The 23,974-nt window shown below is 38.7% G+C and overlaps 1 protein-coding gene across 2 annotated transcripts in view; it reads left to right on the top strand.

Annotated features, from left to right (window-relative positions):
• Positions 1–23,974, top strand: part of NALCN (sodium leak channel, non-selective) — a 238,323-nt gene that overhangs the window by 155,782 nt on the left and 58,567 nt on the right. For both annotated transcript variants that reach the window (XM_068424956.1, XM_068424957.1), the window contains 2 exons: positions 19,184–19,320; positions 21,077–21,218. In XM_068424956.1, the coding sequence (XP_068281057.1) occupies positions 19,184–19,320; positions 21,077–21,218 (279 nt within the window). The remainder of the gene's footprint in view (positions 1–19,183; positions 19,321–21,076; positions 21,219–23,974) is intronic.

Consider the following 23,974-nt stretch of genomic DNA (forward strand, 5'->3'; position numbering starts at 1 on the left):
GTATAAAATCTAGAAGAATGTCACATAGCCATGGCAATACTTGGCGTGTGCTGGCCATCACAGCGCAGCGGTGATGCATTCCTTTTGGCACAGCGTGTCAGTAAAACTTTCACACAATGATCAAGTAGTAGCTAAGATTTCTGAATTGTGCTGCCAACTATCTGGTCACTGACTTTTTATGTCAAGTACAACCTTAGGACAACATTGTATCATCATTGCCACCGCTGTCTTCCAGGGCTGTCCTCACTACATCATGCCCAACCAAGCAAAAGTGACCCCTTGTATGGTTTCAAATAACAAGGGTGACCCATAGGCCTGATTTAATCTTTTCAGACATTTATTTTTTCCATGCCTCTCCTACTACCCCTTTTTATTCTTGAGCTCCAAAAAGGCTTGCAGTATCCTTGCCAAGTCTGAGGGAGAAAGGGCGAGACCTGTCTTTCTTTTTTAATTTGGGCAGGTCACTAAGGATCAGTCCTGATTTTTGTGGAGGCCTCTTGCTATCACTTTAAGACATAAAGCAAGTTCAATATGAGTGACATGCTATCCTTTCGCTTCCATATTTAGCAAACAGGGACAACAGTAATTCTTCTAGTCCAATCTTCCCATGTCTTGTTGAATTCACATTCTAACCTCATGAGGACAGAAGAGGCCTGTTGACAGTGTGTTGATACAGCTTTTTGCACAATATTGTGTCTCAGGCTCTGCTGAAATCTCTAAGCATTACTGTGATATCCATAAGACTTTTTAAAGGGTGGTGAGTGCTTTTGCTGGGAAATGAGAGATAAGAGGTCCTCATGCTTTCTCCTTTTTCTTTACATGAGTTCCTAGACTGGGATGAGTGTCCTAAAGAAAAAGATGCATGATATGAACAAACTGAACTTTACTCTCATATAACCAGCTTCTGTAATTTCCATTTATGCGAACAGGTCCTTCGAAAGCAGTAGACAAAATGTAGATCTTAGTTAATGGATTTATGCTGCCACTAGTTGGGCAGTGCCACTAACTCAGCGTAGTAAAATGGTATTGGTTGTATGACTTGGAAAGGTATTCAAGAAACTTTTCAAGGTTGTTTTTTTTTTTTCTTTATAGAAACATAAACTCATTTCTGGTTTTAACTACTAGTGGTAGGGTAATCCTTACAAAAATACAGTGGCATATCGAGTAGTAAAGGTTGAGCCAGTCCTGTAAATGCTTAAATTATAGCAAAGCCATCATAAAGTGTCATACAGAACTTTAGATTATAATGGCTTACAGCTTTTCATCTAAATGTTAAAGCCCTGATCTGGCTAAAACTCACTGACACGAACCTTGTTAGGAGCTTGGGTTCGTTCCCTCTAACTTCTGGCCTCGGCAGTATAGTTGCGTCAGTGCTCTGAGCAATGAAGAGGAATAGGCTTCTTCAGAAACAGAGCGATACTTTAGCAGTGCAAAATTGTCTTCTGCAGATCTCTCTCTCCATCTCATTCTTTCCTGTGGCTGAGGTCTACGATACCTGTTTTACTAAGCTAGCTGCCTTGTTTAATTGCTTACGGTTGAGAGAAATTAATTTACTGTTAGGGTGCAACTTTTACTTGGAGAAGTTACTCAAAATTCACAGTCACATTAGATTCTTATTATACCTCTATGTGTGGAAGCAGTCGGTCTATAGAAGTGCAGCTATTAAACATGCAAGCCAATAGCAATTACTTTTTTACTTGTCGGTCAAAGGATTCCAGACATCAGGATAAAAACTAGGATGGGGGAGCACAGACTCATGCAAGGAGCTTGTAGAAAAGGTATAATTCAGCTCCTAGCAAAGAATGAAGAGGCTATTTTTCAATTGCATTGACCACGTCCTTCTGATAAGAAACGTGTGTACTTCAGTCATGTTTAAAACATTTTACGTAGGTGTTAAAAAAAGAGAAAAAACCTAAAAAAGCAAAGAATCATAATATTTATCTTTTAAAACATACAAAAAGAACTCTGAATCGGATATTTTTTGGTTATACAGCCACTGCCTTGGGGTAGTTAAAAAGCTTGCAATGTGCTACATTCCATTTTGCACTAAAAATAACATGTGAATTCAGGGAGGATGAGGTACCCTCTAGGCAGTAGTATAAGCAATTATGTTCAGGGCAAAAAAGCACCAATCAAAATGTCAGGACGAGCTCTTCTTTTTGCAGTTGTGTTTTTGTTATTTGAAAAGAGTAAAGGATATGAAGACCTCCTGAGTGTACTTGCAGATGCATATTTTTCTGTTCTAGGCATCTGATTATCATACCCTAAATGTATATTTTGGGTCTGCTTTCCAGCCCAACCATAAAATCGTAATATATATTTTTGCTCTCTAATACCAGCAGCCTATGTGATTTTGAATCTACACAGACACACGCATATGTGTGAACCAGTTTAGAATCCTAAAAGTTTTCTTCCATTTTTGGGTCCTGCAAATACCTTTGTTACATATGCATATGTGAATGCAGGTGTACACACACACCCACACACAATAAACTTGTCAAATATACAGATTTTTTCAAAGTGCCCTGATTTTTACAGGTTGCAGAATGACAGCAGATCCCTTTTAGAATCAGGCCAGTCTTATGTAAGTGCTGAATATATTCCCAAAGCTTGAAAATGTGTGTGCATGCCTTATAAGAATATTGTTCTTTAAAAAAAGTCTTAAAACCTTAACAGCTCCAACGGTGCCTCTAATGAGCTTTCTTGTGTTTACTACTTTTTTTTTTTCCACTGGGCATGTCTTAATTCCACACGATTATTTTATCCATTGTCAGTAATGAAATGTTGTGAAGTACCTGCATACCTTGTTTGTAATGGCAGTGGACTGTCCTAAGAGAGCAAGCTCTACTAGAGACTTTTACTTTGGTGACCCAAATGTGCTATGTTCAAATGTAAGTCCTTTTGAACCTCTACCCTAAAATTACTGCTCTTTAAGTATGATGTTATTTGATATTTGAGATGGTGGTCACTGACATAAGAGGAAAGCCTTCTGCAGCCCTTATCCCCAGAAACCTCAATTTCTGGGGTAAGGATAGCTTCTGGTAACCCATGTCTCCATTCTAGCTCTGATCATATCAGTATCAATGTCACCTGAAAGCAGAATCAAGGCACTGACAGTTGCTTGGCAGTTTCTTGCAATGAATGATTGATACAATTTCACTATTTATGTTTCTGGTAAAAAAAAAATAATGCCAATATTGTGCTTAGACATTTATTATGAAGCTTACTGCGGAAGAACCTGTAGGCTCAGAATATAGCAACAGCTGTAATGGGTCAAAGCAAAGGTCCTCCTTGTTCAATATCTAGTCCCTGACGGTGGCCAGGAAAAGATGTTTAGGGACTACCATAAGAACAGGAAAGGCACATAGTGATATTTCATTCTCCAGTGATATTTCATACTTGAGTGATAGTCGCTCTCCAGGGAATAGGGAACTTCCAGTGTCCAACATGGTGTATCTTCGTCTAGTAGTTCTTGATGGAATTTTTTCTTGCATGTGTTTGTTAAATCCATTTTCAAATCTGTGTGTATTCTGGCATTAACTGCTTGTGGTAGCAGATAAATTTAACGATGCACTATGTGAAAAAATATTTCTTTCTTATGAATCTGCCACTTGATTATTTCATTTGATGCCCCCTAGCTCATGATGCCATTCCAGTCAAATGCTTCCTCTGTGCGCTCTCCTTCATACCATGCCTGTTATTACTTCCACTGTACTCTGTCTTTGCGCACCTGTACATGCAGTTTTAGAATCTGACCCAAGTTTCTTTTCACTGGGTAAGTCTATGTGAAGTGATCTGTATTTGCATGCAAATTTGGCAGTTTAACTAACGCATCTTGGGAAAAGTCATGTTTAATATTCATTACAAACCCTCTCAGTTTTTTCCTAAGTAAATAAATCAGCATGTGGAATTACTAGGATAAAATTTCTGTAACATTATTTCCTGAAAATTATTTTCTTTTTGTCAAGAGTTCAAAATATCTAGTCCATAATATAAAAAAATATTAGCAAGGCTGTCTGAAATAATCAGAAGTGCTGTCTCCCTGCATGCAGCTAGCTGGCTGATGCTTTCCTGGTACTGTTTTTCAGGGATTTCATCTTTTTGCTTTCCCTTTGTCTCCATTTGCTCTCCTCAGATCTCTTTACTGGTGAGGCAGTGTAGTATTTAAAAGCAAGCTGTTTGTAGGGGAAGTTCAGGCCATTTAGATGCAGTCATTATTCATTCAGAAGATTGTTTTGACCTTACTCCTTTTAATACCCCGGAAAGGTGATGGAACAACTTGTTCTTGATGCTGTCTCTAGGCACATCAAGGATAGGGGGATCATTAGGGGCACTCAGCATGGCTTCGCCAAGGGGAAGTCATGCTTAACCAACTTGATAGCCTTTTATGAGGATGTAACCCGGTGGATAGATGATGGTAAAGCTGTGGATGTGGTCTATCTCGATTTCAGTAAAGCGTTTGACACGGTCTCCCACAGCATCCTCGCAGCTAAACTGAGGAAGTGTGGTCTGGATGATCGGGTAGTGAGGTGGATTGTGAACTGGCTGAAGGAAAGAAGCCAGAGAGTGGTGGTCAATGGGACAGAGTCCAGTTGGAGGCCTGTGTCTAGCGGAGTCCCTCAAGGGTCAGTACTGGGACCAGTACTATTCAATATATTCATTAATGACTTGGATGAGGGAATAGAGTGCACTGTCAGCAAGTTCGCTGATGACACAAAACTGGGAGGAGTGGCTGATGCGCCGGAAGGCTGCGCAGCCATTCAGAGAGACCTAGACAGGCTGGACAGTTGGGCGGGGAGAAACTTAATGAAGTATAACAAGGGCAAGTGTAGAGTCCTGCATCTGGGCAAGAACAACCCCATGTATGAGTACAAGTTGGGGGCAGACCTGTTGGAGAGAAGCGTAGGGGAAAGGGACCTGGGGGTCCTAGTGGACAGCAGGATGACCATGAGCCAGCAGTGTGCCCTTGTGGCCAAGAAGGCCAATGGCATCCTGGGGTGTATTAGAAGGGGTGTGGTTAGCAGGTCGAGAGAGGTTCTCCTCCCCCTCTACTCTGCCCTGGTGAGGCCGCATCTGGAATATTGTGTCCAGTTCTGGGCCCCTCAGTTCAAGAAGGACAGGGAACTGCTAGAGAGAGTCCAGCGCAGAGCCACGAAGATGATTAAGGGAGTGGAACATCTCCCTTATGAGGAGAGGCTGAGGGAGCTGGGTCTCTTTAGCTTAGAGAAGAGGAGACTGAGGGGTGACCTCATTAATGTTTATAAATATGGAAAGGGCAAGTGTCATGAGGATGGAGCCAGGCTCTTCTCAGTGACATCCCTTGACAGGACAAGGGGCAATGGGTGCAAGCTGGAACACAGGAGGTTCCACATAAATATGAGGAAAAACTTCTTTACGGTGAGGGTGACCGAACACTGGAACAGGCTGCCCAGAGAGGTTGTGGAGTCTCCTTCTCTGGAGACATTCAAAACCCGCCTGGACGCGTTCCTGTGTGATATGGTATAGGCAATCCTGCTCCGGCAGGGGGATTGGACTAGATGATCTTTCGAGGTCCCTTCCAATCCCTAACATTCTGTGATTCTGTAATACTAAGGAGTCTCCCTGTCCTGGTAATGCAAACATCATTTTGGCAGACCTATTAACAACTCCTTTATTCAGTGAGGAGCAAAACTGTACTCACTTTATGACCTAGTTGTACTGTTCAGTGTGAAGGAGTTTTTCTTTTTCTCCCACCCCACCCCCAAATTCTTGATAAGTGGAAACAAAACACATAGCTCACTACTGCCTTCAGTGGAGACCAGGAACAATGGCAGGTCAAACCCTGGTAGCTGATTTTTTGGACACCTGGCCTCAAAAGCTATGTTGAGTGATGTCTCAGAAGAGACATTTTGTCTATCAATCAGTACAGGAGGAGATGGAAAAGATAGGATTTGGATGCCTTCTACCTGTCGGATCTAAGTGTTTTCAAATGTATAGGACCACTTTGTAAACCAGGAGCAGAGCTGTGAAAAATCAAAGGCTTCGATAGAGGCATTATAGGAATCATCTAGATATTTCTTTCCTTTTTAAATAATTCTTTTCTTTTTTTTTCTTTTTTCATCTTGATGATACCCATTAGGATTGCATAGTGAAGAACTACAAAGCAGAAACCTCATCTGTCTTGCTGCACCCCATTCTGGGATGCTGAACACATTTGGTCAGAACGCATTGCCAGAGCCCTGTGCCTTTCACCCAGCACCTCCAGGCATTCAGCAGATCTAGGAAGATGCCAATGACAATTTCAGCAGTAGCATCACTTCCAAATTTTGTGTGCTGAAGTTTCAGCATTAAAGTGGGAGTTTCAGCATGGGGATTTTTCATGAACATATTGTGCGAACAAGGTGTTATAATTGGTATATCTAATTTAAACACATTCGGCATAAAATTTTATATATATATATGTGAACGTGTGTGTGAAAATCAAGGACCTTTTTAAAGCCTAGTTAGATTTACTTGCCTCCAGAGTATTTTTATTCTGAGGATGGTATTTCCAAATGGGAAATAACTGCAAAATAGAATAAAAATGAAAAATTACCTTTTCGTGTTATCTGATCCTATGTAAATGGATTTTTAACAAGTGGCAGGAAAGATAAGTGTCGAACATATTTTATTAACAAATGAAAAGTACAGTAATGGTTCCAAACTGAATTTTAAGTACTGCATAAAATGCATGAAATCCTTCTTTTCATCATAGAGGGAAGATAGTGGAAAGTTCACAAAATTCAAGTTGGTCCTCCATTCCTGGGCCATATGCAGAGCATTAAAGGGGTGCTATTTCAAAAGTAGTAAACTTTACAGACAATATGTCCATTTCTAGAAAACAAGCTGTCCTTTCAACACTGGAAAATGTTATCTGGAAAACTGCTTGTGCCAGCCTCTTTCCTTTTTTAATAACTAAGAAAGTTTTGAAAGTCTCCTGAAGGCTGTAGCTTCTACCTTTGTTGTTTTTATACCTCTTACCTCATCTATCACCTTTTTTAAAAACATTAACAATGGATCACAAATTCTGGCTTATATATTTGATGCCAATGGTGAAACACCTAAGTATTAATTCAGAAGTTGCTGATCTCTAGTATATTCAATATGGTATTATTTGTGAAGACAATACAGTAAATTCAAGAGGGTTCTCTTGGAGAAAGGTTTTATTGTATAAAATAGGGACCTTTGAAAATTCTAGTCAAAGATCATATTCAAAGCACACACTTCTCAAGGAGGAGAGATGGGAGTCAGATTTGCTATGAACGTGTGAATAGCAGTAACAAAAATATAAATGTAAGCTTCTGCTCCGTCATTTATATCACCAGGGAAGAAGATGCTTAATTAGCTTTTATATCACCAGGAGCTCATCTGACCTTTATTTTTTGTTTTGTTTGGTTGATACCTAAGAAAAATGCAAGTGCTTCTCAGGGCACACAGGTGATTCTAAATGCTCCATCCTCTGAGTTAAGAGACAGCTCTGTAGCTCTTTGGAAGGAAGGAGAGGGCTTGTGTAGCAGTACTCATTATTTTGATGGCAACTGGATCCCTGAAAATCCATGCTATGTTTGCCTTTGGGTCCTTCTGTGTCACACAGGTCTGCATTGCCTTTTCTGAACTGTGTCTTAGGCCCATAGGAGCTTGTGGATCTATGCACTTGTGTACATATTGTACATAACCTTTGTATGTTTGTAAAAAGTAGAGGCCTGGCCTTTGCTGAGATTTAATTCTTTGTTCAGTCATTTTAAAAAGCTAGCTGCTTAGAAGGATGAATTCATTATTTTTGTTGAGCTTTTTGGGTACCTGAGTGTAAGTCACTTATTTTCCACTTAGAATTCAGAGGACTTCTCTTTATAGTTCCTTGAGAATGGATCAGGCACTCTTTTTAAAACATGACAGAAGATGAGGAAGCCTACACAGTTTTCCTGCATAATATCCAATGAGTGGGAGCACTACTTCTGAATTAAGGGAGAATTCCTACCCATATCTCCCCCTTTAAAGAAGCAATCCATCACGTCAAGCACACAAAGACAACCATCCCCATCTCTTCTGAAAGGAAATAACAGAATGCAGGAATCCAACCTTGGCTAAAATTTCATCAGCAAACTTGTGTGGGAGAAGGGGCAGCCAGTAACACCAAACTGGCTTTGTTTTCATCTAGTCCAGCCAAGAAGGTTTCTAAAGTGATTTGGATCAGCCTCGGTGTCCTCCCAGTTAACACTCGTATAGGTTTGCCTCTGCATGTCCTTTGGTTAAAATAACTTTCTGTGTGAATTTGTGTACTGGAAAAATACTGTAAAACTGCAATGAATCTAAAACTCAGGCCACCTGTGTCAAATTAAATGTACTGCCCCTGGTTCAAAACAAATAAAGGAAACATAAAAAGGCAAGGGGCAGCTAATTTGTGCAAAGACAAAGTCTTTCCTGTTTAAAGAAATATACTAGATTTTGGTCTCAACTACAGCTATGATATTTTTCTCAACTTCAGTTACGTTTCCTCAGTGTTAAGGATATTTGATTGTAGAAATTGGTCTGCTATGTGGGTTGGAAATACTCACTCAAATCTAAGTTATATTAATTACGTTCTCACAGGATCTAACAGAGCCCAGTAATGGTTTGAACGAAAGTACAAGTTATCAAGAGATGGCAGATGCATATACACAACAGTGAAACAGAAGAGCATAATTATATGTTGTCTTGAAGTTCATAGCTATCACCAAATCATGGAGTCATACAAAAGTCAAGGTTGGAAGGAACTTCTGGAGGCCATCTGGTCCAACCTGCTGTTGAAAGCAGGCCGTTAGATGAGGTTACCCAGAGTCCTATCAGGCCAAGTCTTGAACATCTCCAGTGATAAAAACTCCATGGCTTCTCTGAGCAACTTATTCCAATGATTGTCTTCATAGTGAAGAATTGCTTTGTTCTATCTAGACAGATTTTTTCATGAAGCAAATGGTGCTCTTTGCCTCCTGTCCTGTGACCAAGTCTCCTTCTGAAGAGTATGCCTCTATATTCTCTAGAACTACATTATAGACAAGGTCTCTGTGGCCCCTCCACAGATGCTCTCCAATTTTCCAGTCCCAAACAAATTGATTGCATGAAAATTAGATCAAGTGAACAGCCTCATACATATTTAGCCGAATACATTTAATGAAACAAATACACATGATAATGGTGTTTATCATAAAAGCACTGGAAACAAAAAAAAAAATACTGTGCACTGTGGTTGAGGTTTTCTTAGCTTGTCCTGTGAGTAATACCAAGAATAATGCATTCATTATCAATGTGACTTATGTTAGGGTATTTTTTGAAGGATTTATTTGATGTCTCATCTGAATTGTATTTCATGTTGCAGATGAAGCATTCTTGTCCTAGCTACAGTGATCATGAGCAGATTATCCTTTTTGTCTTTGTAGAGATCCTTTATGTGATAGAAGATATCATTATTATATTGATCTGTGCCAGCAGAGTATCCCTTACAAGAATGTCCATAGACACTGCAGCACACCTAAAAAATAGGAAACATAGGTTTGCATTGCCACAGCCCACAGAAACAACATGCAACCTGCTGCACAAGCACCTGCATCACAGCCTACGACAAATATCATTCAGCATCGACACCTAACTGCTTCCACCTCAAGCAGCACTTACAAATTCATAGGGAACACATAGGCTGACTTTGGAATCTGGAATTAGGTTCACATAGCATACGTATGTTTCCTAGCATGCAGATGAAACTAAGTAGTAAGTCAAGTCAGATATGCCTTATGTCCACACAAGTTTAGTGGTGACCTGTCCTGTGTAATACCCCAGACAATGCATAGAGCAGCCTGTACAAATCACATGGAATAAAGTTTTTGCATGTATGGGTCAAATTCCAGTCTTCCTGTACTTTGGTATTAAGAGGGCCTAGGTCATAGTTATATTACTTTGTTAAACTATGAGCAGGGACACACAGTTTCTCTGCGGATTGAGTCTTTTATCCTTGTGACCTCCCTGCTCTTCACCATTTTATATACCTCTCACTGTCTGAATCCTGATAGGAAGTCAAGATGATGACTTCCTCGGTCAGTCACAGCCTGGTTCTCTGAGTGTCTTCAGCTCTTTTTTAAGTAAATGGAGCTGCCTGTGGCGAGAACCTTTGAAAGTCTGTCCGCAATTATTTCCCAGATTGGCTCCATTTTTCTGCGAACCCAACAGGGCAGATGAACCCAGTGGCTACATGTAGGTAAACGCCATTTACAAAGCTACCGCCAGGAATCTTCCTTTGTGCAGGGTCTGGAATAAGTAAGCAAACATTGACAGTCTCTGAATTGTCCTGCAATGGTACTTCCTTTGCTTCCTCCGTAGAAGGAATTCATTGTAACGAATTTTATCCTGAGTCTTGAAGATAAACTTGTTGTACCTAGTCAATATTGAATGATTACGTTTGTACAAGAGCAGAATTCATACATCTTGTGCTTTTGTTCACTTGAAAATATTTTAGTTGCTTGTTGTTCATCAAATAGACCATTCGTAACAAATAATGATGCCTAGTTTAAGTGAAGTCTTAAGCAGTTTCCTCTGATGAAATGGAGCATGTAATGCATTTTTTATTATAATGGATATCCTTTTGTGATGACTCACTAACCTTTGTATGGAAACAAAAATATTTCTGCTACTTATCCCAAGAGAAAAATAATTAATAGGAAAATGGTAAAGCTGCATTTATGTGTGAAAAAGCTGTTAAAAGAAAGTTATGCATGTTAGCATTAGATTTACGTTTCATTTCCATTATCTATTTTAAACTATCCATCTGAAAATGTACCTACCCCTGAACTGTTTTAAAATAAGGGTGGGGTTTATCTTAGATAAGATAAGCCATTTTAGTCTTATCTAAACTAGAGCATCTTCTCTAAGCTAATAATTTAGCTGATCTTTATCAAGAGAGCGAGCTGTCCAGAACCTGCTCTCTGTCCTTAAAGCTGGCTGGCCAGCACAGCCTGGCTTGTACATATAGCTAAGTTATTTTCCCTTTCCAAAACTACCTACCACTTAAATAACAAGTGTCCATACTGCCTACTGGGAATGTCCCCAGCTGGGATAAGCCCCAAACTGTGCTCAGGCATGATCAGGAAGAGTGCTAGCTGACCAAGGCCAGAACTATGCAAGCAGCCTTGCTAACAGTGTAACACAATGGACAATCTTACTCCAGTTCTTATACCCATACCTCAGTACATTACTAGTATAGATGTAGCCTTATACTGTCTCAACATTCAATGAAGGAGTTACCCTAAGGTGATATTCCATCTTGCTTGTCTTACTTTTGTGTTAGTATGGGATGAGTCAGTATCTGGAGATACCTTTTTCAGTTAAATATAGGAAGTGCCTAGATGGTTATATGATGTACTTCACATTTGGACAACCATAATTAACTGGATAAATACCATGATAGATGCTATGGCATAGATTCATCCTGCCTAACACTGGGAATCACACATCTGGTTTAAAGACCATTCAAGTTCCTAGTTAGTCAATGGAAAAAGATAAGGATGTCTGAAACATATAGCCAGCCCAAGACCTGAAGTGACCTTTACAAGTGCCTCTTCCATCATTTTTGGCTGTAGAGAGGCTATAGAGAGACTAAGACAACCATTACTGAATTAACTAACTCAGGTATGTACATCAGTCTAAAGGCAAGAAGGTTGAATCCGGTCTGATAAGCACAGTCCTGAGGCCTTGATTACAGACACTGACTGCGCAGAATCTCGGATCTCATGTTTTTTAAAATTGCATAATTCTTGCCACTGCAGAGGGGAAGAAGATTTGGAAATATGTCTAAAATGTAATCAGTGTGGCAATGTTTGCCTGAGTCTGTAGACAGTATGAAGTAATAGCTCTGAAAAATTCATCTTATTTATCTCAGTTAATCAAAGGGAAACTTTCTGACAACTGGATTCCTGTCCTCTATTAGATAAATGGACTAAATCTTAGCCAAATTTTGCTAGAGGAGTTTTGTACCATGTGAATTGCAATCACATCTTGTCGGGAGCATTTGTTCCCATTCGTTCCTGAAGAACTGATAGGAGCTGCAATTACTGGAAGGAAGTTATTAAAAAACCCATATTTGTGAAACCTTACTCAATATCTTATTAATTTGGAAAACTTCATGCAAAATTGAAGAAAAAGTTATTTAAATGAACAATTGGAAAATAGCAGTCACAGCACCAAATCATACTATTCAGCATATAAACCCTATGACACAGAAATGTTGTTTATAAAAAAACTAATCTTGTGCATATGAGAAACATATGTGTAATCTTGTTCCTCCATCTGCCAGGAACTTTTTCAGTTTATTTTACCCTTATATTATCAACAGCGCAGTCTCTGCTGTGAATGCCAGCACCACTGTAATCATATTTTTTGGTACATTTCACTGAAAATTCCCCAAGGCAGCGCAGAATGTGGTTAAAATCAATTTAGGTTCTGTTTTACAGTCCCTACATGGGAGAATTTTTTTATTGCTTGCAATGTCCCCATTTGTTTAGGTGAGCCCAAAGGGCAAAATTCGCCAACTGGTACATCTAGGCAGTTAACTAAAAGAGGACGAGAGAGCAAGCTCAAGCATTAACCTCTCGTCTGGGCACGCCACTTAGCTGGTCGCTCACTGCTGGCTCTCTCCAGTAGCTCTGGCTGCTTTCTCCCAGAGAATACTTTGTTGTAGTTCAGGGAATATTTTAATTGAGGGACTGCTTCCAAAGAAAGCATGGAGAAGGCCTCACCAGATTGGACTCTAAGCCACAGTCCTGTAATGCTGTCCCACCTTCAGCCAAACTCACAAGCTCTTCTCCCTCGCCAAGTAGGCAATACACAACCCAGGTGTCATCCTGCAGAAGTGCTGCTCAGGGGAATTGAACATAAAAGCTCTCGTGTTGTTTCAGATGCCTTGAAGAATTGGGAAACCTGTAGAAAAATAACTGTTGTAATTATGTCTCAGGGCCACCACACAGTGCCTAGAGGAACCAAGAGCCAAATATTTTGAACTATGGTTGAAGTCCGCAGGTACCATCTGACTTTAGACAAGCGGTTAGGCCCTTGGAAGTCTTTTATATAGCATTATAGACATACTAATAAGATCTACATGTAATAAATACTGCTTTTTTAACTCTGCAAGTGTTACTTTTACCCAAATTTAATTTGTCAATTTTTTTTTCCTTAATTTCCAGATTGGTTTTTGCCTTCCGTTTTTCATGGTGCAGTTTGATCAAACAAAATTGAGCTTTTTCTTCATTGTTAATGGAATTGCAGGTGTAAATAATTGTAACTGAACAGCTGATTTGTGTTGAACTTTAAATCAAATGCAGGTACAAAAATGTTGATACAAATTGATACCAAAGCTGAGTGTGGACTGTGAAAGCTTACCCGTATGTGTATCTTCTTTTAGTATAGCTCATTCATGTCCAAAAATTTACCAGGTCTATACTATTTCAGAATAATAACAGAAAGGAAAAAAGTGGTTTATTTAATCTGCCTTTCTGAGTTTTAATTAATTTACTTGTCATTTAATGCTAATTACTTGGATGTCAGTCAAAGCTCCTTTTGACAAGCCAAAAGTGATGGTAAATCTGAGAATTTGGGTAAGTAAAAATTCTAGAAAGTTGTTGGATGGGTGCTGGTATCAGTTTGTATTGTCTTTCATCCCCGTACACTTTCATGCTCAAAGTGTTTGGTGTTGGAGCACACAGCATATCCTGCTAAGAGTGTAATGCAGATATTGTATAGTCACTTTATTCTTCAAATGCAGCCTCTAAAGGAGATTTGCAGTGAAAAATGCTGATATATAGCAGTGCACTATAGTGTACCAAACAATATTAATTTAAAACTATCCTGTAGTGAGACCCCCTGAACTTTCAAGAAAGGTTTGAACTTTTCAGTCACCATGAAATTGTTCTGGGCAGCTGGCCAGTTCCTAAATAAACTGTGTGTACATCAGTAGCAAAACTTTTAATTTTGAACATGATTGATCTCAACCTGTTATGAAAACTGTCAACTAAAATGAGAGTGTTGAGCGTTGCAGTAAATTTTTATAATCATTTAATTTCATTGAAATATTTACAGAACATTTAAGTGAATTTCACATACACTTGCCTCACAGGCCATATGAAAACTACATCTTTCACGCTTTACGTTTTGCACATTACTGGCTCTTCTTCCATGATCAGAATTAAATGAATAGAGAACAAAACAAAAAGTTAGGAAGGGTGGGTGTTAGCCCTTTGGCTATGGTAACTCTGTTTCTCCTTTGGTATGTTCTCACCAGAGTGTCAGTGCCTTAGAAACTCAGTGAGTGTGTTAAATTTGAGCTTTCGGTTTGCTTTGCCAAGAACATTACTTTCAAGGATATTTCTGTCTCTAAATGCAAATTGATGATATTAAGAAATACTCACCTTAGTTAGCCCTTTGAACTGTTCAAGTGATCTTGTTCATATTACCAGACCCTGGAGCACTTCCATGTTCCAGGCTGTCAGCTCCCACCAGAGTCCATAATGAGACCTCTGCATGTGCAGGCACTTCTCACATCCTGCATCTGTAGGGGGGATGTAGGCTGGAAGGCAGGCGTGACACTGCCCTGGATTCATCTGAAAATCTGAAGTGCACTGTGGCATGTCTCTTATGGTGAACGTAGGGAGGGACTGTGGGAATGCAGCTCTTCTAATCAGGTCCTGCTGCTTGTCTCGCTCCAATGCTTTAATGCTTTTTCAGCAACTCCAGTCACTGCTATCAAAGCAGTTGCAATACACACTTTAAAAGAACGCACTACTTGCACCCTGACCACACTTGCAGTGATTGATATCTGGGTGACTGTATACTACAATGTTTTAAGATAAAAAAAGTAAGAAACACCATTTGTTGCCTTACTGTCCTCTTCAGGTTCTACATAACACTGTGCATACTGTGTGGCTCGAGTACTATAATATAGCATTTTTTTTATTTTTAAATGTCAGCACTTTCATTTCTGAAACACAATGAGAGAGCTTTAGTAGATGACAGAGGTGAGATGGTTTGTGAATAGTCTCATGGTGTGGCTCTGTTGGCCTGGTGGGACCAGCGTGGTTACATGGGAGATGCCAGCTTTCTGCTGGGAAGGCCGTTTTCTCCAACGGGGCAGTGATCTCCAGCGGGGCAGTGATTGCTTTTCTGACCATCCCAGCACAATTGTCTGGCCGCAGCCAGGGTGTGTCTGCATTAAAGAGCTAACGCTGCCCCTTTTTCTCACTGATCATTACCTGCTGTCTATTTTATTGCCCCTGCCTCTATCCCAGTCTTCCAGTTTCACGACCGTTCGTGCTACTGTGTGTATTTAGGACAACCACTTACAGTTTCTCTTCAGTTTTAAGGGCCCAGATCTTAATTACAGTAAAGTTGGTTTTAGCAATCACCTTTTTGTAAGGAAGCCTTGAAATCACAAACAAATTTACAGCTGAAGCTGCATTAGGTAGTATGAATGGGGTCATCCTGCATTAACGCCTGGGTGAGAATCAGTACAATGAAGCAGTTGCTGCTGCATTTACAATGTGTGCAGTTCAAAGGGTTTTGCTTCGGAAGAAGAGATTCGGTCTCACACTGGACCACATGCCCCATCACACATGGGGTTTGAAGCCACCCTAAGGACCAGCCATTGTTTATGATCCTTTAGTCTTGGTGCCTGGAGCGCATTTGTGTGTAACCAAGGTGGAGCTTGTGGTTTTGTTTCCTCCAAGAAGAATCTGTTTTGCTTACCAACACAGCTCATAAACTAAACCAGCAAAACAGCAAGTGCTGAAGATTGGGGGATTCACTTCAAATTGCTCCGACCAAGTGGGGGCATGGCCATAATTCCTTTCTGGGAGAGAAAAAAACACTAATATGCTCTCTTCCCCAGTAAGTCTGTCTTTCTCACAGCTGTCTTTTGTATTGATCTAAGACAATTATGTGAACAGATCAGGGAGAGCTTGGATTTCAGGGACCTGTATCTGAACATGTTATTCAAGCTACCATTGGAATCCCAAATTAAGATTTCTTCTCTGCCACTCCTCATCTATGTAACATTTGGGTAAGTTATTCTGATCTAGGTTCAGAGCAGACAGTTGTACCGTATGTATTGTGCCATAAATCTGCCCCTGTAAACTCAAGCACCATGGAAATAGTGGAAATAATATACAGAAATTCTTTCTATGGCTTTACAGCGGTAAATGTTTTTTACCTTTCTAGGAGCCACAAGAGAATTTAGACAGGCCAGGCTGACAAAATGTTGGTGAACTGTTCCCAATAGGCTCTTTGGGGCTGGAGATCAAGGGCTGTGCAGAGCAAATAAAGCCAGTGTGCACTTCCTTGCCAATAGTAATAATAATAAAAAAAAAATAAAACTCCTAGAGAAAATGTCCTGATATTTTATTTTGGGTTTAGCTGTTACTTGAAACACTCTGCACCATCATTGCCACATTTCAACATAATCCTGTACCTTTAAAAATATATGTGTTTGTTATGCAGTAAAGAAAGTTGAAATGTAAAGGTTTGAAGCAGCAATACAAAATAGGCTGTATGTCGTGTGGAGCAACAATTACACCCTAAGTGTGTAGAGAAGAACTCAGTGAAGCTAAATGCCTCACACTCCCCAATATGTAATATTATCACAGCATGAGTAATTGGAGATATTCTGTAGAACTGCTTTGACTTTAAGTTATTTTAAAGCCTATTTTGAATCATTCTTCTGTTTAGACAGGGGATATTGCTGCCCCTTTGCTTACTTTTTGAACAACACAGTTTCCTTTTTCCAAGCTCACCCTGATCTGCAGTGTTCTGCACTGAGACTTCTGCACTCTATCATATGCTCTCTATTCTGTATAAACTGACTTCTGCAAACAGGAGTTCATAGCTGTAAGAGACATTGTTTTTCCATGCCAAAATCTGCATATTTATGCAATGATTTCTTATTAAAAAGCAAACCAGCAGAAACTGGAAACATTTTTTGTCCTCTAAAAATTACTCCTTCCCAAACCTTTTCAACAGTACAATGTTGCAGAAAATCCCTCTTAGATTATCCAGTTCATTTCCTTGTCAGTGAGGGATTTCTTTCTGCAGTACTCTGGCGTTCAAGGGTTCTGTCTAGTCTGAATTTGAAATGATGAGGCACTTCCCTCCTGAGACCTCTCTGAACACTCAGAGATTTCCCTGTAAGAACAGTAATTTTTATTCTCAGCCTTTCTTAATTTCATCTTCTCATTCCTATATTTGGGGAACTCTGTTATATTCTTGAAATAATTTGTTTTCAAATATTTCTTACATAAATTTACATTGTTTCCCCTCCCCTTACTTTATTATCAGTTGTGCTAGATGTAGTGTAAATATTGGACCCCTTTAGTCTTTCCATTTTTTCTGCCTTACCCAGTCGGTTTCTGTAGCTCTCCCCTGGTTTTCATGACTCTCTTCTGCACTATTCTGCTTGTCAGTGTGAGACTGGTAAAATGGTATTTAGAAGTGAATCTATACCCAGGCGTTGTATCTTCAGAGCAGCACAGAGAGGAGCTGTGGACTTCTGTACCATTTTCTAAAACTCTATAATGTCTAACCAACACAGATTGGTTGTGAGCATAGCCTTTGGCTGGTAAGGTAATTGGTGCCCAAATTGGCCTTTTGATGCTGTATTGAAGTACAAGTTCTTGTTTACTTTCTGCTCTTATTCTTGCCTAGAATTTTTTCAGTCTGTTATTTCCTGCTCCTATTTCTGAATCTGTCCTTTTCCTTGTCCAACGTGGTATTTGCAACTCCACATTTTAATATCAAGTGAATTTCATTAATATATCATTTCTTCCTTTTAAGGATCATTAATAAAGCAATTAAATAGGACTGGACATAATACAGATTTATGCAATATTACCCTTCTGTTCTGACTTAGTGCTTTACCATTAATCATTAGTCTTTGTTTTTAGCTCTTCAAACAGTTTTGACTCCGCATGACAACTTACATCCGACCCAATGCGAATTGATTTTCGGTTTAAGCTGTCCTGTGGCTGGAAGTGGTGATGTTGCTGATAGCATGACAGTGCAGCAGAGCAATTGTTCTTCTATAGCATGCTGTGGGAGCATGCATTTCACCAGGCAGTGCAAATGAGAGTTAAAACTCAGTTTGACTTCCTAGGCAATTCCCCTGGTAAAAATCTATAGCTGATGTCTATCAGCAGTGTTCCCTGCAGGTGCTGATGGTGAAAAGCTGTTTTAAAATGTAAGCTTCTAAGCCTGTGCTCACAAGTAGGTGGGAGAAGAAGAACTGAAATAATCTCAGTTAGATGTATACTTATTGAAATAGTGTGCAATACACATGCCATTTAAAAAGAATGTAAAAATGAATTTCACTGATTCTTTTTGACTTGGTATTTTGTTGCAATGACACAACTGAATTGCTACATAAGGTAACCAGAATTCAGGAATCATATCTCCATAATCTATATGATTCTATATCATATCTTTTTTATATTATATCATTAGATGTAGCCATCACCTGTCCACATTAGATAGATGTATCTGCCTTTTCTGTACTAAATATGTGATATTCCATGAATAACTGTTTGTGGATACTTAGAAATGCAACATTCGTTATGTGATTTGCTGCAGCTCAATATCAGAATTGCTGATGTAGATGGATTCAAGGCTTTTGTTATTACTTATAATACTCATCTAAATGTAATTTTCCTGTTATTTTCATATTCTGAGAGCTGGATTCCTTTAAAGTTGCTCCCTTTTGAAATGCTGTGTTCTATTTGAATATCGAAAAGCTGTCAGCATATATAAAAAGATGTGCCTAATAAGAAAAGATCATGGGTGTTTATTTGCTTGATAAAGTGTTAGGAATCTGTGAAGAAAACATAGAAATAAGCATATTGAATAGAACACTAATATGCTTCATATTTTAAGATTAAAATTATTAGCAATCTTCCCATTTTATGACTTTCAATTAAAGGCATGGTATTGTTAGGTATTTGTCAGCATAAGCAGACTAATAAACTTGTATCAGATTTACCCTCTGTAGTTCTTTGCTGCCATCTTCTGTTTCTTCAAATGATTGCTGTTATTTGGATTCTGAAAAACAAGGCTGGGATATTACAGAGCAAAATTTCCCTTTCTGTCATTTTTTTCATTTCCTTGTTTTTAGCTAAAGCAAAGTGAAGCAAATGCAGATACAAAGGAGAAGCTTCCATTGCGTCTACGCATCTTTGAAAAGTTTCCAAACAGGCCACAAATGGTGAAAATCTCCAAGCTTCCTTCAGATTTCACAGTTCCAAAAATAAGGTATTGAAATATTTCCTCTGATAGTATGCTGTAAACTTGTCTGGTGCGACATAGGACCCAAAATATTTAACTGTTTTGTTTGTGGATTAGGCAGATAGTTCAGAAATTAAAAATGAAACAGAACTAGCATTGGCACCTAAAGGACGTGACATTTTTGTTTTACCTCATTTTTGCTTTTAAAAAAAAAATAATCCTAGCACTCCTTATAACGTATTCATGAAAGCAACTAGATTGACTGGAATTGACACAAGTACAATGTGATTGAAAAGTGTGTTATTGTTTCTCCACTCTCATTTGGATTTTAGATTCTTGTCTGACATAGACAACTAGCAGTCTAATCAATTCTCATGTAGCTTTTTAAAGACAAGGTCAATAGCAGCAAATCATTAGAGGGGATAACACAAACCATCCAATACCAGTTACTGTGTGATGACCTTGTCCCCTCTTTGGATTTTCATAGTTACCATTTTCCTGTAAAACTCACCTTAATAAAGGATCAGATCTTCGGTTGGCTACTAGATCATCAGTTACAGTACAATTATTCTTGGCGTGGTCCCAAAAAAAAGTTTACGGAAATCCAAGGGCTGCTCTAGCACGTGCAGGCTGCTAAGACCTCTGAAACAGTGCAGGCTGGCCGAACAGGTCCTGTGGCCATGCCCATTACAGTATCCCCACCGAGCACATGCCAGGAGAGAGGATGGTGTGAAAGATGGCTGTCATTGTTCTGGGTCTCCTGAAGTTACATTTATTTTGATTAGACTCACAAGGAAGCTAATGCAAATAGTTTGACCTGTTTGTATCATCTTAGCTGAATGAAAGGAATAATTAACGCTGGTCAGAAGGGTCAGGAAAAACAACCTTCCAAACTTCAAGGAAGCAGTCAGAGATGTTTTGCTTTTAGTATCAAAATACTGTTTGCTTATATATCAAGGGCATTCTTCTCCCACTCTTTGTCTTTTTTGGTATTTCTTTGTAGCTGTGGTTTTTCCAGCATACTCTAGACTAATATGTGATCATGCTGAATATATGTGATCACTACTGAAACAGACTTCAAACTGTCACTAGCAAATCATATCTTTAAATCTGAAGCTATTGTACTGTGTAGAACTGTCTCTCTACATAAAAATTAGTTTTGACATAGTCAATTTACATTGAAAATAGGGCAACTCTACTAAACTTAAAATACAGCATGATACAGGTACATTTATGGTAAACCAAAATGCTTCTACATTTTAAACATGGCGTATGTGAGGCACAGAATTGCTGAAACACCTTAATACTGGCATTCAAAGCAGTTATATGAACAGATGTTGTTTGAAATCTTGAAGAAAGAATTTCTTGCAGAAAGTGCGTTTCCTTTGGATTATATCAGTGTTTGATTTACATTGAAGTAACATCTCGCTGTTTAATGAGCTCAAAAGAGCTGAAAACTGCAAAAGGCACTTCAAATATTTAGCACTTTAATTGGTAAATAAGTAAATAAAACAATTATTATTAAAAGGAATAAAATCATTTTCTTCAAAGCTACATGCAAGCTAGTCACCTCTCAATTCAGTTATGGATCTCTTTAAGAAACGAATTTAAGTTTTATCAGTTGTTTCGGCACTATGTCCATTTATACATTTACAGCCCAGTACAACTTTGTCTTGCAGTTTATCCATCTTGGCACTAATGGGTTGTGACACATCATAAAGTAAGCCAAATATTAATTCTTCCTGGGTTTTTAATCCATCAATATATTCTATTTGTTCACAAGGGAAAGTTTTATGAAGCAGTTTATTGATCGCCAGCAACAAGATACCAGCTGTTTACTGCGAAGACTTCCTTCAGCATCTTCTTCCTCATGTGACCATTCTAAAAGATCAGCAATTGAAGAAAACAAATATATTGATCAAAAGGTAAATCAAGAGTATAGGGCAATATATGTCTTTTCTTGAGTATTGTGAGGAAAGACCTCAGATTACTCAGTTTGTCAAACTACGTAAAAGTAAGCACAAGCTAGGATGATTGAATACAGGATAGGCGGCTATATTTAATTTAGCCTAAAACAGACATCACAGCAGATCCTCATTTGGTTTAACTTTTTGTGTCTCCTTTGATTCAGGATTTGATGCATCCATCTTGTGAAGCTGGTTTTTTAAGTAGTCTTGCTGTTAATCACTGAAAAGCTAGTGGAAAATTAAAGTTTGTGAATATCACATTGGATTTTTGAGTGCCTTGATACTGTTACAGCATTGAAAACGCTCTTCAGTGAAGCAGAGTCTCTGTGTAATCACTGGAGATGAGTAAAAATTTAAGAATTATTCTAATTATTTTAGAGGACGTTAACCTCTCTGAAGGCCTGGGAATTGCTAGAAAACAGATGCTGAACACATATATATATGAGACTCATTGCTGCTAGTCTCCCAGCTGGACTGGCATGGATGGTTGGATTTGAAAAATATCAGGAGTGCTTGGAATGATGATGATGATGATGCAGCATAAGTAAATGTGTGTGGCTTGCAGAACCTTGCAAAACTACAGGGGCAGAAAATATTTTCACGTGCATCATGGAAGATAGAGGTTTCCCAGACTTCTAGCGTCATCTACACTGATATCACTTCTTGATCACTTGTAATAAGTTACACAACATTAGTGACATTTTAACAGACAAAAGAAAAGTCCTTTCAGTATTCATAACAGGGTGCTCAAATCCTGTTTGAATATCAGCATCAGGGGTTTATAAATACATTTTAAGTTACGGAATCATAGACAAGGAAAAGAAAGAGGGTACATATTGTAGTTACACAGTATAACTCTGGCTTTCCTAGCATGTGGTTTGCAACTATAACTCAGGACAGCATTTGTACAGGCAGGAAGCAGAGCTGGGGAAAACAAGTCTTCTGATAAGGAGTGAAAAGAGACAATTTGCAAACTACTGTTAATTTCTATCCCTATTTCACTGCAAGAACCCATTCCTGTGGCCAATGTATTCTGTCATCAGTAAGCCAAAGCTGAACAGCATGGCCTGAGAGGGAGGCCTGTGGTAAAATATTATTTGTCAGACAAGGAAGGTCATAGGAAGGAATCAAGCCTAAATGGACATCATCTACTCTAATAAGCACAGCAGAAAAAATAGATAAGTTATTAAATGACAAGCCTAGGGGTCAGCAGAACTGTGCCAAATATCGCTAATGATGGACCTCAAACACTGTGCCAGGAAAATCAGTACATTTTTACCACATAATGAAGAGGTGAACAGAGACCTCAAACTTCTCCCAGCCACACAGATGAGTCCACAGTATGCAATGCAGAGCTGTGAAATGATTCAGTAGATCTGTTTACAGGAATATAGTTCAAGTATATTAAATTGCAATCTTAATACCTTCTGCCCGCTGTTCACAAAAGCGAATTCTTATTGTGTTTGAAGATAGATGAATACATGGAACGGTTTATGCAATGAAATCTTGAAATATGAAAACAGAATGCCTCATTCTTTTCAAATTTTCACTTCCCTCCAAGAGCAAATATGCGTGATCTGGCTTTCATTTTTGAGTTAAAGTAAGTGTTTGCAGATTGGTTTTGCACTATTCAACCTGCTTTAAGCACATTCTTTTGGATTCCCATGCCTCAAGGGTAGAATCAATGATGAGCAGTATTTCTGATAAATGTAGCTTAAAACAAGGTATTTACACATTCCTGTTAAGAGGGAGAAAGCACTAGGAAGGATTTTGTGAAAGTAATTACTCTGGCTTTCTATGGTTACAGTTGCCAAGGCAACCTCACTTTTGCATGAGCAAATCTTCTTAAAAATGTCTTATCCTTAAAACAAGCTTGGAATGACTGGTTGCACTTAAATACAAACCCTGCATGCATACTTTACTTTTCTTTGTAAAAAAACCAAACCTGACCAAACATTTTACTCATCCCAGTGCTGAGTAAGATGCATTCCCACTGTTCCAGGTAGCACTGTGGTGGCTTCAGAAACTTTTCACATCTTTTTTGCATTGTAGTTGATGAAAAAATTAGGATGGAATGAGAAGGTGAGATTCTGCTGGCAGATTTGACTCTGTCCTTCCTTTGTGGTGCCTGAACTGTGGCTAGTTCCTCCATTTTCTCCTGGAATTACGTCAGTATTTCTGCATTCCACACCTGCTGAAGTGATAGGAAGTACTTAATGCGTACATTTCCTTATTTCCACTTCAGCAATGTTCTTTTTTTCTTTCTCTAAAAGTCTGCCACTATATATATATGGTATTGGGTTTGTATTCAAAATCAATCTGACCCATAATTTGTGGTGATCGCTAAAGCAAATCAGGTTTTTTTCCTCTTATATAATGGGTTTAGTAAGTCTTTTCAGTATTATAATTACCCACTTCCTTGAAAAGATGTTTTAAATTGTAAAAGGGGAGTAGATTTTCATTGCATTCTTTCTTTTTTTAAGGTATTTTACCTTCTCAAAATAATTGAAAACTTTATTTATTAGTATATATTACCATAACCATGATGACAATTGTTTTGAAATTATTTTCATCTATGCCAAATCAAAAGAACAGCTTTGGAAAACAGATTTCTCTGCTATTCTTCTTTTTTCTAGTCAAGTCTGTGAGCTCCAGAGGTTTCTCTTAACTCTTCCAAATTTTTAAACTGTTATCAAAGTAATAAACTAACCAAA

The sequence above is a fragment of the Nyctibius grandis genome, chromosome 2 (genome assembly GCF_013368605.1).
Source record: "Nyctibius grandis isolate bNycGra1 chromosome 2, bNycGra1.pri, whole genome shotgun sequence".
Classification (NCBI taxonomy): Eukaryota; Metazoa; Chordata; class Aves; order Nyctibiiformes; family Nyctibiidae; genus Nyctibius; species Nyctibius grandis.